The sequence below is a fragment of the Cryptomeria japonica genome, chromosome 7 (assembly GCF_030272615.1).
Source record: "Cryptomeria japonica chromosome 7, Sugi_1.0, whole genome shotgun sequence".
Lineage (NCBI taxonomy): Eukaryota > Viridiplantae > Streptophyta > Pinopsida > Cupressales > Cupressaceae > Cryptomeria > Cryptomeria japonica.
In genome coordinates this window covers 326,558,476-326,572,888 of record NC_081411.1, presented here as the reverse complement: position 1 = coordinate 326,572,888, position 14,413 = coordinate 326,558,476, and the positions used below count along the sequence as shown (strand labels likewise).

The window sequence follows — 14,413 nt, the reverse complement described above, 5'->3', positions numbered from 1 at the left end:
TCTAATAGAAACAGTAAGCTCCATATGTCCCACAAAGAGACAAACTTGGAAATGGACAAAAGAAGATGTCTAGAACTTGTTCTCAAATTTTTGGCTTGATTTTTTTAGACCAAGTAGTACAGATCTTCCTTGGTCACTGTTGACTCTGCCAGATTTCTCAAATATAGCTCTATGCCCATTTCTTGAACATGGAAAGAAAGGGAAAGATGTTGAGGACATGGGTTTGCCTTAGGTCAAACCCTAATTTTAGAATTAACCATGAATGAAATAATGCAAATACTAAAATAAATATTAATTAGATATACCCCAGATCTACAATCATTGATGATGATGCATTTCTCTGTGAATGTAATCACAAATGTTGTATGTAATGCAATGACAAACACATGAACATGACCAACCCTAATCACATACACATGATTGCATGAATATTGATGTAATTTTTCTCTATAATGATTGAAGGATGAATATGCAACCTTTTTAACTGGAAACTCTTGATAATGGATGTTGCATGGATGCAAAAATACTTCAGGTAGGTGGTGGATTGCTTCTTTAGGTAAAAATGAATTGATAGGACATCCTTATATAGAGTTCCTTAGTTAAATTACCAATTGGGATGACCTCAAATGGTCATGTGTAGCCTCGAAAATCAAATTTTATCAAGGAGATATAGCACCTAGCCCATTTCAAATTGGGGCCCCTTTGAGGGAGACCAAGGTTTTTTGGAGCACCTTGGTTCGGACCAAGGCATCCCACACCTTGGTCCTTCTAGAAAGAGGACAAAAATAAGTAGCCAGGGGGGAGGGTACCCCATAACAGGACCCACCAAAGTGTTTTTATGACATCAAAGTTGGATAATTGGGTCAAATTGGACCTAGAGAGGAGATGAGGATAGGACATGTGAAAATGAGAGCACAAACATGAGGTTTAAATTGAAATGGTGATAATATATGATGCCACATTTCGGCCCCACTTTAATGGGAGTATGAGCCTATGCAGATACTCATGGTAAAGTAGAACAATAAGAGAAAGGAGAAATTTGGAGAAAGATCACAAGGAGATAAGACACCTTTAATTTCGAGGAACCAAGCCCTCAATATTAGAATCTTAACTCACACAATCTTATGCAAGGACACACAAAACTAGACAAAAACAAAAAATCCAAACAAAGATAAAAGACACAAAACAAAAGATAAAACCCAAAACAAGACCTCAAGTCAACTAACCAAAGAGACCTCGATAATCAAAATGTTTCAGCTACTAATATCATTCTTAAAATGCCATCACAACAACAAAAGTGATCATATAAAAAGAGTAAGATCATGCATAAAAGGATGAGTTCCATGAACCACAAATAGCTAATATATGAGCTCATGGAGAAAATAAAAGAGAGAGGAGATGGATGTGATGAGCTCGCAATGTTTTGCTAAGTGATCCATGTTGGGGTGGAGAGTTGGAATAGTCTAGCTATGGTTTTCTAGTTCTATTCATCCTACTACATATGTTGTTGTCTAGTTTTAATATAAGACTTTGTTTTGTCTAGTTTTGAGCATGCAACAACCTTTATAAGACACGAAATGAAAATGAAAATATATTTGGTTTCGGGCATGAGGCATCATGTATAAGACATTGTTTTGTCTGGTTTTGAGTCTGAACACCCTATGTAAGACAAATATATGCTTGGTTTTGGGAACATGTTGTAGAAGAATTTGTTTTGTCTAGTTTCGAGAATGTATACCCAATATAAAACATAAAAATGTCACATTTGGTTTCAAGCATGAAGCATCTCATATAAGACTTGTGTCACACTGATCATTTGAAACAAAAGTCCACTAGGGCATTAAATACTCTTTCCTTCATATTGCAACTTGTGTTACACTGATCTTCTAGAAAATTCCTCATGTAAGCATAACATCTCCACTAGACCATGAGAACATCTAAACACTTAATACCATGATAAATATTTTTCTAAACATATGTCACCAACTTATTGTAACAATAATGATAGCACAACCTTAACTAAGATACCAATCAAACTTAATAGTAACACCAAGAAGCATATATTGATATCATACATCTGTGATCATATTCCACAAAAAAATTTAACTAAGGCAACAAGAAAACTCAATGGAACCATCAACATCATACATCTCTAATCATCTTCCATAACAAACTTCAACTGGGGCACTGATCAAACTCAAAAGCAACATCAATTTTTTTCATTCTTAATCAATAGTACAAAATAGAGAAACCTTCATATACTAGCATGACAACATAGTAATAGCTAACTTGTCACCAATAGTGACCACCAGTAGTTTGCATAGAACAAGGTTGTATCTAGAATAGATCATATCTAGACCAACAAGTTTGACATCAAAGACAAGATATAAGACCAAACCACATTCGGACCAATAAGACTTCTAGACCACCAACAAGTTTGACATCAATGACAACATAACTCAGATTTCCAACATCAAAAATTTCAGAATATGTGTTATAATCCACTTTGTTTATATGTACCACTGTTGGAATTGGAATCTTTCAAATATAGACCTATATACATGAAACAATTGAAAAATTTTGTGTTTTTTAAGGGTTTTGCTCAATCAAATCCCATGTTTGTGTTTTCACCTCCATAAAAATGATGATGATGATGATGATGATGATGATTAAGGAGTTTGTGCTCTTAGGGAAGTATAGGAAAAAATAATAACATGAATATTGCAATGATAAAATTACCTTGGATGTGAAGCTCTTTCTTACATCCACACCAAATGATCATGAATCCTTGCAAGTGTTAGCATATAACATGATAGTACAATTGACAAGGAACACTAGTTTAAATAAAATGAAATTTTAGATCACAACATGCTTCATAGTGACTCTCTTGATAGCTTGATAAGATGGATCATGATATTGTTCTTCTAGTTAGTTTTGTAATGGAGAAGGGAGTGACATTTATATGCAACTAACACCTTTTCACAAAAACCTATTGAGTGTAGGCCAACAACAAGAGTATGTCTATTAAGGGCCTAAAGCCGACATTTAAACCTTGAAATTTGGGGCCAATTATGAGGGGCATGATGTTGGGTGTTATAGTCCTACCATAATTGGTGGTTCAATAGAGTAGACACTAGAGGATTTAACCATGTTTGCTAATCGAGGCCTGAGACAAGCACATTTACTCATGATCAATCAATATGCCAAAATAAGTGTTAAACCAATCATGAAATCATGGGCAAAAATAATTTAGGATGCAATAATATCTAACACTATCAGGTGTTAGTACAACTATTGTAGAATTTCCTTAATAGTGATCTTTAAGAATAAACTATTAATTTCGATGTGGGAAATATTTACACAAAAATAAATAAAAATAGACTTGAGATAAAAGTAAATAGAAATAAAATTAGAAGCCAATCCTAATAGAAATGTATACAATTTGTTTTTGATGAAGCGTAAACAGGTTTTGAGAGGACCAGAAACCCTGTACAATAGGTTTTGAGTGGACCCAAAACCCCACAGCTTTTGAAGGGACCCAAAACACTCAGATTTTACCAGGATTTGGAACCCACAGAACAACGCTACTAAAAGAGAAGAACATCAACATACCAACAGCCAAGCCACAAACTAGACATAAAAACATCCCTCACACATAAACAAGGGTTTTACAAAGCTCCCTTAACCTATAGATGTTTCCATGGGTGTATCTCAGCACCCATCACCATCCACAACACCAGATTATAATAGATGAACATATACTCACAATTTGGACTAATGGGGTTTTGAAAGGCTCCCCTAACCTTCATCATGGGTTTTAAATTGGCTCCCAAAACCAACAAATAAGGGTTTTCCCAGGCTCCCTTAATCTGTAACAAAGTAATCACCTTGCCAATAGCACAACTAACCCTTAAGCAAAAACCACAACCAGCCAGACTGGGCCCTCTAAAACTGCTAGCATCCAGCTTCCCAGTGGGAAGAACAAGGCTCCCACGAGCAACACACACGAAAAGGTAAAATACCTAAAAGAACACATGGGGGTTTTGAAAGGCTCCCCTAACCTTCAAAACAATCACAAGGACGGTTTTGGAAGACTCCCTCGAACCCCAAAAAAGTCTGCAAAGTAGGGACAAAAAAGCCCAAACCTTACCATGAAGACCCACAAGAAAGTAATGGCAGGTAGCCTCAACCAACAACTCGAGTAGTAGCCTCACCTGCAAGACCTTCTGACACCATCTCCCCACCTCAATAGAGAAGAGGTCCACTTCAATAGGACAAGAAAGAAGATGGATCATCAACCTCGAAAACTCCTTCGTAGCTAGTAGAAACCTGACCGTTCGCAACCACCAAATATTTGCCTCAATAGGAGAAAGGGCCACCTTAGACAGGCTAGGAGGAGAGCAACCTAAAAGCCCACACATTACAATCATGGACCAGCAGAGAAAAAGCCCCTCCACCTCAATAGGAGGACTTGCTAGAACAGAGAGAAAGTCGAGCAACCTAATCTCTAACTCAGAAGAAGACAAGTCCACCTCCAAAGAACGGCAAGGAAAGCTGACATGCTTGAACAATCCTTTCTTAGCCAAAAACATCCTCTCCATCTTCATAAGAGAGCAAACTCTCACTAGGAAGGAACCATGAGAGCAGGGGGAGTGAGCAGAAGAAACCCTAACCAAAGATAAAATAGGAAAAGACCAAAGGGTCTGGTCACCCCTAAGACCACGAATCCTCTCCAAAATAGCCACATTCTGTCATGAGCAAGAAAAGCCCTGCACCCCACCGCAGATCTCCAAGGTCAAACCCGTACCATCGAAAGCAAAGGACCAAGCAAAGAGGGGCGGCACCAAGACACCGTCCATCCTAGAGACGACCCCATAGGCAGGCACGACACAAGCCTCCAAACCCAAACTGCCACCGCACAAGTACTTGGACACCCAGCTATCAACAACACCAGTCTGCAATGAACCACCCTCCTCTCCGCTCACAACCCACACACTCTACAAACCACACAACACTGCGTAGAAACCAGAGCAACAAAGATGGCCCAAAGGGAAGAGGCCCCCACTCTCGTCATCTACCTCGCTGTTCCCGTCTCCATCGCCTGAATCATCAGGCGCCGGAACCCTCACTCGACCACACCCTCCTTTCTCGCTCATCGCTATAAATATATACAATTTGTTGTTATATTATTACATTAAGACATTTCCATCATAATGGACATACAATCAATGCTACGCTCATCTAAAAAAGTTGTACTTAGTGTCAAGTCAAATTTTGAAGAATATTGAAAATAATGTAAATCTCGTATTTTGGAATTTGTTTTACGCATGATCACTTCAATTATCATTGACATGGAACGATTTTATTTTAATTACACCATTGGATCAGCGCTTTGCAAACCGAGTACAAAAAGTTGTGGCATAAATTTTCATTTCACATTGCAGATGCTAGAAAATAATCGATTAATTCTTCCTCGGGTGTTAAAATCCTAAAAAGAAATAGTCGACAAATTAGTAAACTAATGTTAAAGCTTGCAGGCCTTTCGACAATAATAGGGTGATTGGGAAGGGTCCCAACTTTGTACTATTAGTCTTTAGAAAACAGTGGTTTGAGAATCTCTTTATTGTTGTATTATTGTTGACATTTAAAAATTTGTAAGGATTTTGTTTAATTGCAAGCTCGTTCCAATATATAAAAATCAAAATAAGGAGAAGAGCTCTTCAATTGCCTGTAAATGTGTAGCTAATGCTGAGGACTGCTTGTTTCTCACATCTTTGGTAGTCATTTTGTCTATTTTCAGCTAGAATGGATCGGTGCCAATGCTTTCCCAGTCTATGTCAATGCTTTTCAACACGATCTCCAGGCTTGCCGTTGCACATTCCGCTTGTGTGGGTTGTCAGAGCTTTCATGTTAACCAGCATGCAGTTGCAGTTGTTTCTTGTTGTTTTTGGAGCGCGAAGATATCGGAGCTCAAGTTGTTTGTTGCGATCTGTTGTGTGGGGAGCCTACCTGGCTGCGGATGCTGTGGCTATCTCTGCGCTGGGCATCATGACGCATTCAATAAGGAATGAAATCTACGGATTATGGGCTCCTATACTGCTAATCCATCTGGGAGGACCTGATACCATCACCGCATACTCCACTGCTGATAATGAACTTTGGTTAAGACATTGTTTCATTATGATCTATCAAGTCCTAATTGCAGCATATGTCTTGTATTTATCGAGATTAGAAGGGTATCTACTGGCTGCTTCTGTTCTTCTATTCATTGCTGGTGCTACTAAATATGCAGAGAGAACGTATGCCTTGAGATTCGCCAGCAACAGCCAGATGGTAAATTCCACCAATGCCCTTTACAAATTTATGCAGGTTGAAGGTACACATGATCAAGTAGGCTACAACTATGTGGTTATGGGAGAGCAAATCCTAAGTAATAAGGAGTTTCGTAACATTGCTGACAGCGTTGTCTGGGATCGTTTGCTGAGTGAAAATGCAATAATAACTATGAAAAAGGTATTTGAACAGGAAGGCCGTCAAAGAACAGATAAGTACATCCTTTGCTTGTCACATGCTTTATTCAAAATGTATAAGCGGAGACTTGTAGGCCTTTTTTTCCATGAAGGCCTCCTGCCAAAAAGCAGAAGTTTTTTTATAAATGAAGATCTGAAGGGTGAGGACGTGTTCAAAATCATAGAGATTGAATTGAAATTCATGTATGATGTACTGTTTTCGAAGTCGGGCAGTACAGCATTCCGGAAGGAGGGAATAGTGCTACGCCTTCTCAATAGCTGTCTTCTGGCGGTGGCTGCCTATCTGGTTTTCTTTCAATTGACAAAGAAACCGGCACATAAAACTGTTACGTTTGTGATTATTTCTGTAGCTCTGCTAGTAGAAATTATACAATTGTGTAGGATTGCATTATCAGATTGGACCATGGTGCGCCTAATTTGTGCACAAATCCAACATTTGAATCGACCAAGGCCTGGTTGCTGGTTGAGAGTCCTAATGGTTCAATTTCATATCAACCTGCTCAGCATTGCTCGCAAGCTGTTTGGAAACAAATACTGGAAGGATAAAATTAATCAATATTGCATGATAAGTGCTCGTGGACAGTGCTTCAATTGTATATGGAATACGGCTAAATTTCGTTGGATGCGCAGGAGTCTTGTTGTATTCTGTAGCAAAAAAGTGAAAATCGAAGATAAGTTGAAATCCTTTATCTTTGAAATAGTCAGGGACAAATGTTCTCCTGAACAAAGTATTCAAATCTGCAGAGACAGAGTTTACGATCATTATGAGTACTTGATCAGATGGAAGAGCCAAGAGATGCAGGAGGTGTCCGAGATGCAGTTGGAAGATGCCATTTTAGTGTGGCATATCGCCACATCAATTTGCAATGCTCATGACGGGGACATGGATCGTGTCAATTTTAAAGTCGCCGGCTGGCTATCGAAGTACTTTGCATATCTTCTTGTCGTACACCCTAATGTTCTGCCCCTCCATCCCGATATTGCACTACTGGCCTACATAGAACTTCATGGAGAAATTTTCGGTATGCCTCAACATGTCTCTGACTGGAAATCCACTGGGGAATCCATTCCCAACCAGAAGTTAAGTCTTTCCATCCGTCTAGCAGAGGATCTAATGAGTAAAGAAGTAAATGTGAGATGGGAAATAATAGCACAGCATTGGGGTGAATTGCTGATATGCGTGGCAGCTTACAACAAAGCTCCGCTCCATGCAGAGTGCATTGCTGCCGGCGGGGAATTTCTGTCTCAAGTATGGGCTTTATTGGGGCATTTAGGATGCGGAGAACAATCAGACACTGCCGTAACTAAGAGGAAGGAAACAAGGCAAATGGACCAAGAGTACATACAAGAGAAGAGAAGGGAAGAGAACCTGAGAAAGGCTAGAGTGGAGGGGGATAACAGGAGGATAGAGGAGATGAGGAATAGGACATTAGAAGAAATTGAAAATGTAAGGAGTGAGGAGCACCAGAAAAGGAAAAAGGAGGAGGAGAAGACAGAAAAGATCGAAGAGAAACTAAAAGCAATTATGAAAGATCCCTGAAGCTAGTAAGTTTGTTTGTGGTTGTCATTATCAAGTAATTAGAATAGCGTGCGAAACTACAAATTTAGAACTCATATGGTACTCTAGATGATTTTTCTTGTGTGTTAAGAGATATTATTTAGGTCGAAGACTCTCTGGGTTGTGTTTTATTCTGAGTAAATATTATTATGTCCCTGCTATGGCAGATGATTATAGTAATTAAAATTTTTTATTTGTAAACTTTAAAGATAGTGACGGCAAATCTCTTTTGACTTATTGTTTTAATTTTTAATACTGTCGGGATGACATTATTTAATCTGTGGGAATTTATTATTAGAGGATAGCCACTAACCAGAATTTTTTGTGGGATCTTTGTCCTCTCTTTAGCCTTAACATTGGAGCAGTACTCACTGTTTTTGGCAGAAGATTTTTTTTTTTTGGTGAATTTAATTTTAAAAATGATGAAATTTTGAAGGAGACAATAACAAACAAAAAGGAATGAATGTTCTTTAAAACAGTTACTTTGTTTTGAATTTTGTTGCAACAAGAAGTTTGTTGAGTCCAGAACTGAAGCAATGTGCAACAACCGCAGTGTTTGTGAATGTGAATGTGAATAGTGAAGGGAGTGCCATGCAGCTATAAACAGCAGTAGATAAAGCATGATTTGTGTGCAGGTACGGATAATGACAGAAATAAGTTGTTAGTAGCAGTTTTAGATAGCTTCTTTGTAATCATATTGTAATTTTAATTTGAAACTCATTTTGTAAATTTCATTATTATGATAAACAAAATCTTTTGTTTGCCTCCATTGATCTCCATGGTTCTGCATTTTCTTTCATGAGAAGTAACTTTGTGTGTATTTTATGTTTATTATATATAGATATATAGATATATAGAGTGAGATTTATTTTGAGTTTTATCCCATCAGTTGTCTGTGTCATCCTGTAGTTGGATTTTTAATTTATCATTATCAAACATATAGACACTTACCTTACAAGATAGTTACAAATTCCATGCCATTTCATTTCTTATTTCTTGAGGAGAAATTTGAAGTTCATTGTCTTGCATTTGTTTCAAACTATAATATTTTCACCCATGTTGTAAGTTAAGGAAGCAACAAAATCAATATTTCTAATAATGTACAAGAGAGTAACGGAATGGATTTTTTCTTTTTCTTTTGTGGTGCAGTGCATAAATATCTTCTTGTTATTTGTAAATAATATTTGTGATAGTTGTTAATTTATATTAGTTTTTATATTTTAATCTTTTAAAGTGGTTTATATTGACAATGATTTAATTGAATGTGTAGTGGTTTATAATTATTATTAGGGTAAAAATGGATTTATGGAATGTTCATTTTGAACATTAGTAAATATCTCATCTTATATTTTGTAAATACTATTCATTATAGTTGTTATTTATTAATTATTTGATAATTTGTTTAAGAAATAATTGATTACATTGATAATGAGTTGAAAATATGTGTAGACAATTACTCACAAACAACAAATTGTGATATTAGAGAATATGTTCATTCTGAATATAGATGACTAGCTTTCAAAAATATGCAATAAGTAATCATCTCTTATTTTATCAAATAGTTTGTCTTTTTCAATATTTTATTGCAATAAATTTCTTATGTTACGAGATATATTTTAAAAAGACCATGCATTTTGTATTGGTATAGTTCTCCAAAGAGTTGTATGAGGATCCATAAAGGGGTTTTTAACTTTCTTCATTTAATTTTATTGTTTGAATCTCTATTGAGTTTGAAGGAATTTTGTACTTGTTAGAGAAAATATGATAATATTTCTTTGAAAAAGAGTTACTTATTAGGTTCCCTTTATATTAAAAAATCTTAAATTATAAATGTATCATCCCATTCTTAAATAGTTAATGGAAAAATCATATGAGAAATTGATAAAGATTAAGAATAATATTCTTGTTCTTCAAGATGACTTTCTTAAGAACAAACACAACATAGGTAATTTATTCTATACCAATTGTTTATGTATTTTAAACACTTTACATTGTGATTAATTTTCATGCTCTATTTATGTGAGAGTATGAATATATTAGAAACTAAAATCACTTACGGTATACCTAAACTAGTTGTTGGAGATGACAAAAACTCATGGACGAATTAGAGACACTAAATAGAATTGAAAATATTGAAAATATAACAAGGCAAAACATCATACTTTAAACGGATAAGGTGAATGAAAAGATGTCTAATGTTTATTAAATTGTTTAAGGTTATACAATCAATTTTAAGACTATTAAAAATAAAATAACCACTTCGGTGACTTAAAGAAATAATTATTTAACTCTCATCTCTTTAGAATTTAGTTTGAGTTAAATAATTAAATAATATATTTTTTAAAATTATCATCAAAACTATTGAATTCGTTTACTTTCATTAAACTATTCTACTTGTGCCTCTCCAAATAATCTTGAAGGAATGTTTCTTCCAAGGTGACAATTTTTTTTGTTCAAAGTATAACTTCCTAATTCAAAATTTCATGTTAAATTTCAAATTTTAGAAGTCCGGCTTCATAAATTGAATAAACTTGCAAGCTAGACAAAATTAGATTTTTACCAAGTAAACTTGAAATACATGTGACTTAATATAAAGATATGATCTATTTTTTATATCATTTTAGAAAGTATGAGAATCACTATACCATTTGCAATGAAAAATATAGATCTAAAAATAATGTTTTCAAAAACCAAAAAAAAAAAATAGTTTCTATTCATAAACTATGTATATTGTTATGCTTGAAACAATTTTGGGCACAAAGCTATTGAGTGCGGGTGTAATGGAAGGTTCAAAAGAACTGCTGCTAGCAAAATGAATGAAAATGGACCACTGAAAGGTCCAACATGCTATAATTGCAATAAATAAGGATAGATTGCTAGATTTTGTAGAGGAAAGAATGAGAAGAATAGTCTGTTTAAGAAGATTGACTTGAATAAAGTAAGACAAAAGATGGAGATAACTTGGGTGAAGTGAGTGGATGAGAATGTTGAAGGAAATGATAGAGTTGGATACACAATCTCTATTGGTATTGGTTCTTTTCTGGAAACCAATTAGTGGTGGATTGCCTGAGGGGAGAGATGAATCATAGATCTAGTGTGCTCTCCCCTTGTGTTTTGAGTGCTAAGATGGCCTTAGCATGGTAAAGTGTTAGAAGATCTTTTGTGTAGTGTTTTGGATGTTTGTGAAAGTCCACAACATAGCTATTAATTGATAAATATGTGGATCTATCTAGGGGAAATCTATAGTTGATATTTTGATGTAGTGGTTTCTCTCATGGGGGGTGGTAGTATGATTACAATTCGGCGGTTTCCTTGTCTTTTGAACTTGTATAGTTATCACTATTTTTTAGCAAGTAAGATGGGAAATAGTTGTTTTCACTTGTGTGCCCTTTGTCCTTGATGTCAAAGGGGAGATATTTTATTAGAGTTTGAGGAAAAAGAGGGAGATTGTTGAAAACTTGAATAATGCTCCATTGTGTTATCATTGATGTCCAACATTTCTGGTGTTTTCCATAATTAGTTGATGTAGTTTATCAATTTCATAGATGATGAATATGGTCTACCTATCTAGTGATTGACCAGTTGTAGATCCAATTGATGATTTATTTGATGTTTAGTTGATTAGATCCACCTAATAATTTGTCTAATGTTTAGTTGATATGTTTTAACTGATGATTTTCCTAGAGTAATGATAGTAAAATTAAGGTTCCACCAACTAAGATAATGAAAGTACTAATCTTACCTATTTAATCAATAGATTAAAAGAGGAGGGGTAAATTCAATAGATTTGGTTGTTGGCATATGAGGAACTGGCATGTTCATATGATGATAATGTATGTTGTCATTGATGTCAATATGTGCAAGTAAACTGGTATGCAGATTGGAAGAAGTTGGTGAACCGGTATGAAGAGATGCAGTGAACTGGTGTCTGGGCTTCACTAAGTGTGACTATTGGTTGGTAATTTCAGCTCTAGGGTTTCTGGTTTGGCAATATCGCTTGTGAGATGCAACCACTGACATTCTATGATGAGTTAGCTAAGAGATGAAGATGAGATCGAGATGCCATGTAAGCTTTGTGCACGTAAAGGATTTCCTTAAGGATCTTGCATCTGAATATTGACTGCATTAAATGTCTACCTCGAGAATGAATATTCTTCTTAGCATGATGAGTTATTGATTTATATGTGTGGTGAAGAATGGATGATGCACATTGTCTTGTGATTTGTTTGAAATTGTATTTCTCTATGCAAAGTGTTTAGATGGTTAGGATTGGACTGCTTATATTGTAAACCTAAAATGCTTAGGGTTTAGGGTTTATGCTACCGACCTAATTGTTGTCTATAAGGTCAATGATGTTTGTTATTGTAAGTTGTTGGCAAATGTTGTGTGTGTATCTGAGTGATGAGATACTTGCAAGACCAGAGAGAGAGAACTGCAGAGTGTGATTGCAGAGTAGAGGAACTAAAAACGATCTGCCTTAGCATATAGTGTTGTTATCAGATCTAAGTTTTACTTGTTATCTTCTAACCATTTCAACAGAAGGAAAATCCCTTTGTCGGGTAGCTTTAAAAGGCTAGTGTAAATCCTCTAACTAGGTGACTCAAGTTCATTGAGTTCTTTAAATCCTCTAGTAAGGTAACCTTTAACTGAGTGATCTTTAATAGGATCGGTTCCTAGCAGAACCTTATTGTAAAGTCTTTAACTAGACAAGGCTCCTAATAGAGTGAGCTTCAAAAGAGTTCAAAAACAAGCTTGTGGGTATTCATCCCCATCGTGGTTTTTCCCATTTTGGTTTCCACGTGAAAAATCTGTGTGTAATGAGTTGTGCATTTTTCATGTGATGATTAAGTATTCTTTGTTTGAGTGATTATGCATGCACAACTAATGGGTATGGTATTGCTGATACAACACATACATATGTTTATTGGTGAAGTGGTTATCAAGTGTTGAATGATATTCGTAGTATTCAGTTTACTAGTTTAGATGTCTGAAGTCTTACTGTATTTAACCGGGATTGCCATGGCTAAGTCCAGTAATGAAGTCAACTAGTTATCATTATAAGTTGCAGTGAAGTTTTTGTATGTATTGATTCACCTCCCCTATTAGAACTAGTTAGGGTTTCTGTTGTTCATCATTATTCATCAATTGGTATCAGAGTGACTCCAGGTCCTCGGTGATATAAGCCTAACTGCTTGAGGTAAAAGATCCTGCCTTAATGATGAAGAGGGAAGGTTCTAAATTCAATAGAGATAACTTCAAAATATGGAAAGATAGAATGAAGATCTATATCAAGAGTTTAGGTGCTCAACACTGGAGCTATATTGAGAATGTCTATGTAATTCCCACTGGCACTTTGACCGATGATCAAAAAAGATAAATTCAAGAAAACGGGCAAGTCATGGGAGCCCTTATTAGTGGTTTGTTTGATATTGAGTTCATTGATGTACAAGATAAGGACACTCCTAAAGATGTATGGGACACATTGGAAACTATTTATGGTGGTGACAAGCATGTAAAGAGAGCTAAGGAAGAGAGCCTTAGAAGAAAATTTGAGGACATGAGGATTGTTGAAGGTGAGACCATTAAGCAATATGGCATAAGAATCAAGACTGTTGTTGGAGATATCAAGAGCACTGGTGGAACAATTGATCATGCCACCGTTGTCAGTCTTGAGATCATTGTTACCAGTCTATGCTATCAGAGTTGCTACTATTCAGGAACTAAGGTCTATTGACAAAACCAAGGTATCCTTAGACTCTATCATTGCAAAGTTAACTGCATATGAGTTGAATATCTATGATGGCAATGTTCGGAAGACTGAGTCAACTTTTAGAGCATCTGTTGCACCAACCAGAAAAGGAAAAGAAGTAAGTACCGGTTATGAATCCATGCAAAGAAGAGGTATGGATGATGAAGAGATTCTGATGGAGTTTGAATCTCTTCTTGCCAAGAGACTTCCAAAAGGTATTGGAAAATACAGAGGTAAGCTTTCTTTAAAATGTTTTTCCTCCAATAAGATAGGACATATTGTTGTTAACTGTCCTAACAATGACAATAAGGATAAACCGGAGAGGTTTAGAAAGTATAAAGGAGGAAATAGAAGAAATTGTCTTGTTGCAGTGGATGAAGGTGTTACTAATGAAGATTCTAAGGATGAAGAGAATGAGGACATAGCGTTTGTAGCTGTAAAGGAAGAAGTGTCTGATAAGAAAGCCCTTGTCTCTAGCATTGACAACTCCAATTAGTGGATTATTGATAGTGGGTATTCTCACCACATGACTGGTGGTCGAAGAAATTTTTTGTCTCTAAAAGAATATGATGGAGC

General features: G+C 35.8%; 1 protein-coding gene across 1 annotated transcript; it reads left to right on the top strand.

The window, feature by feature from the left end:
• The first annotated feature begins 5,805 nt into the window (after positions 1–5,805).
• LOC131057774 (uncharacterized) lies at positions 5,806–8,070 on the top strand. The gene has a single exon (XM_057991941.2). It carries the CDS (start codon positions 5,806–5,808, stop codon positions 8,068–8,070), a length of 2,265 nt encoding a protein of 754 aa, XP_057847924.2.
• Positions 8,071–14,413: the final 6,343 nt, after the last annotated feature.

Excerpts from the sequence above, each read along its gene's own strand:
- LOC131057774 (XM_057991941.2), top strand. The coding sequence starts at position 5,806 with ATGGATCGGTGCCAATGCTTTCCCAGTCTATGTCAATGCTTTTCAACA.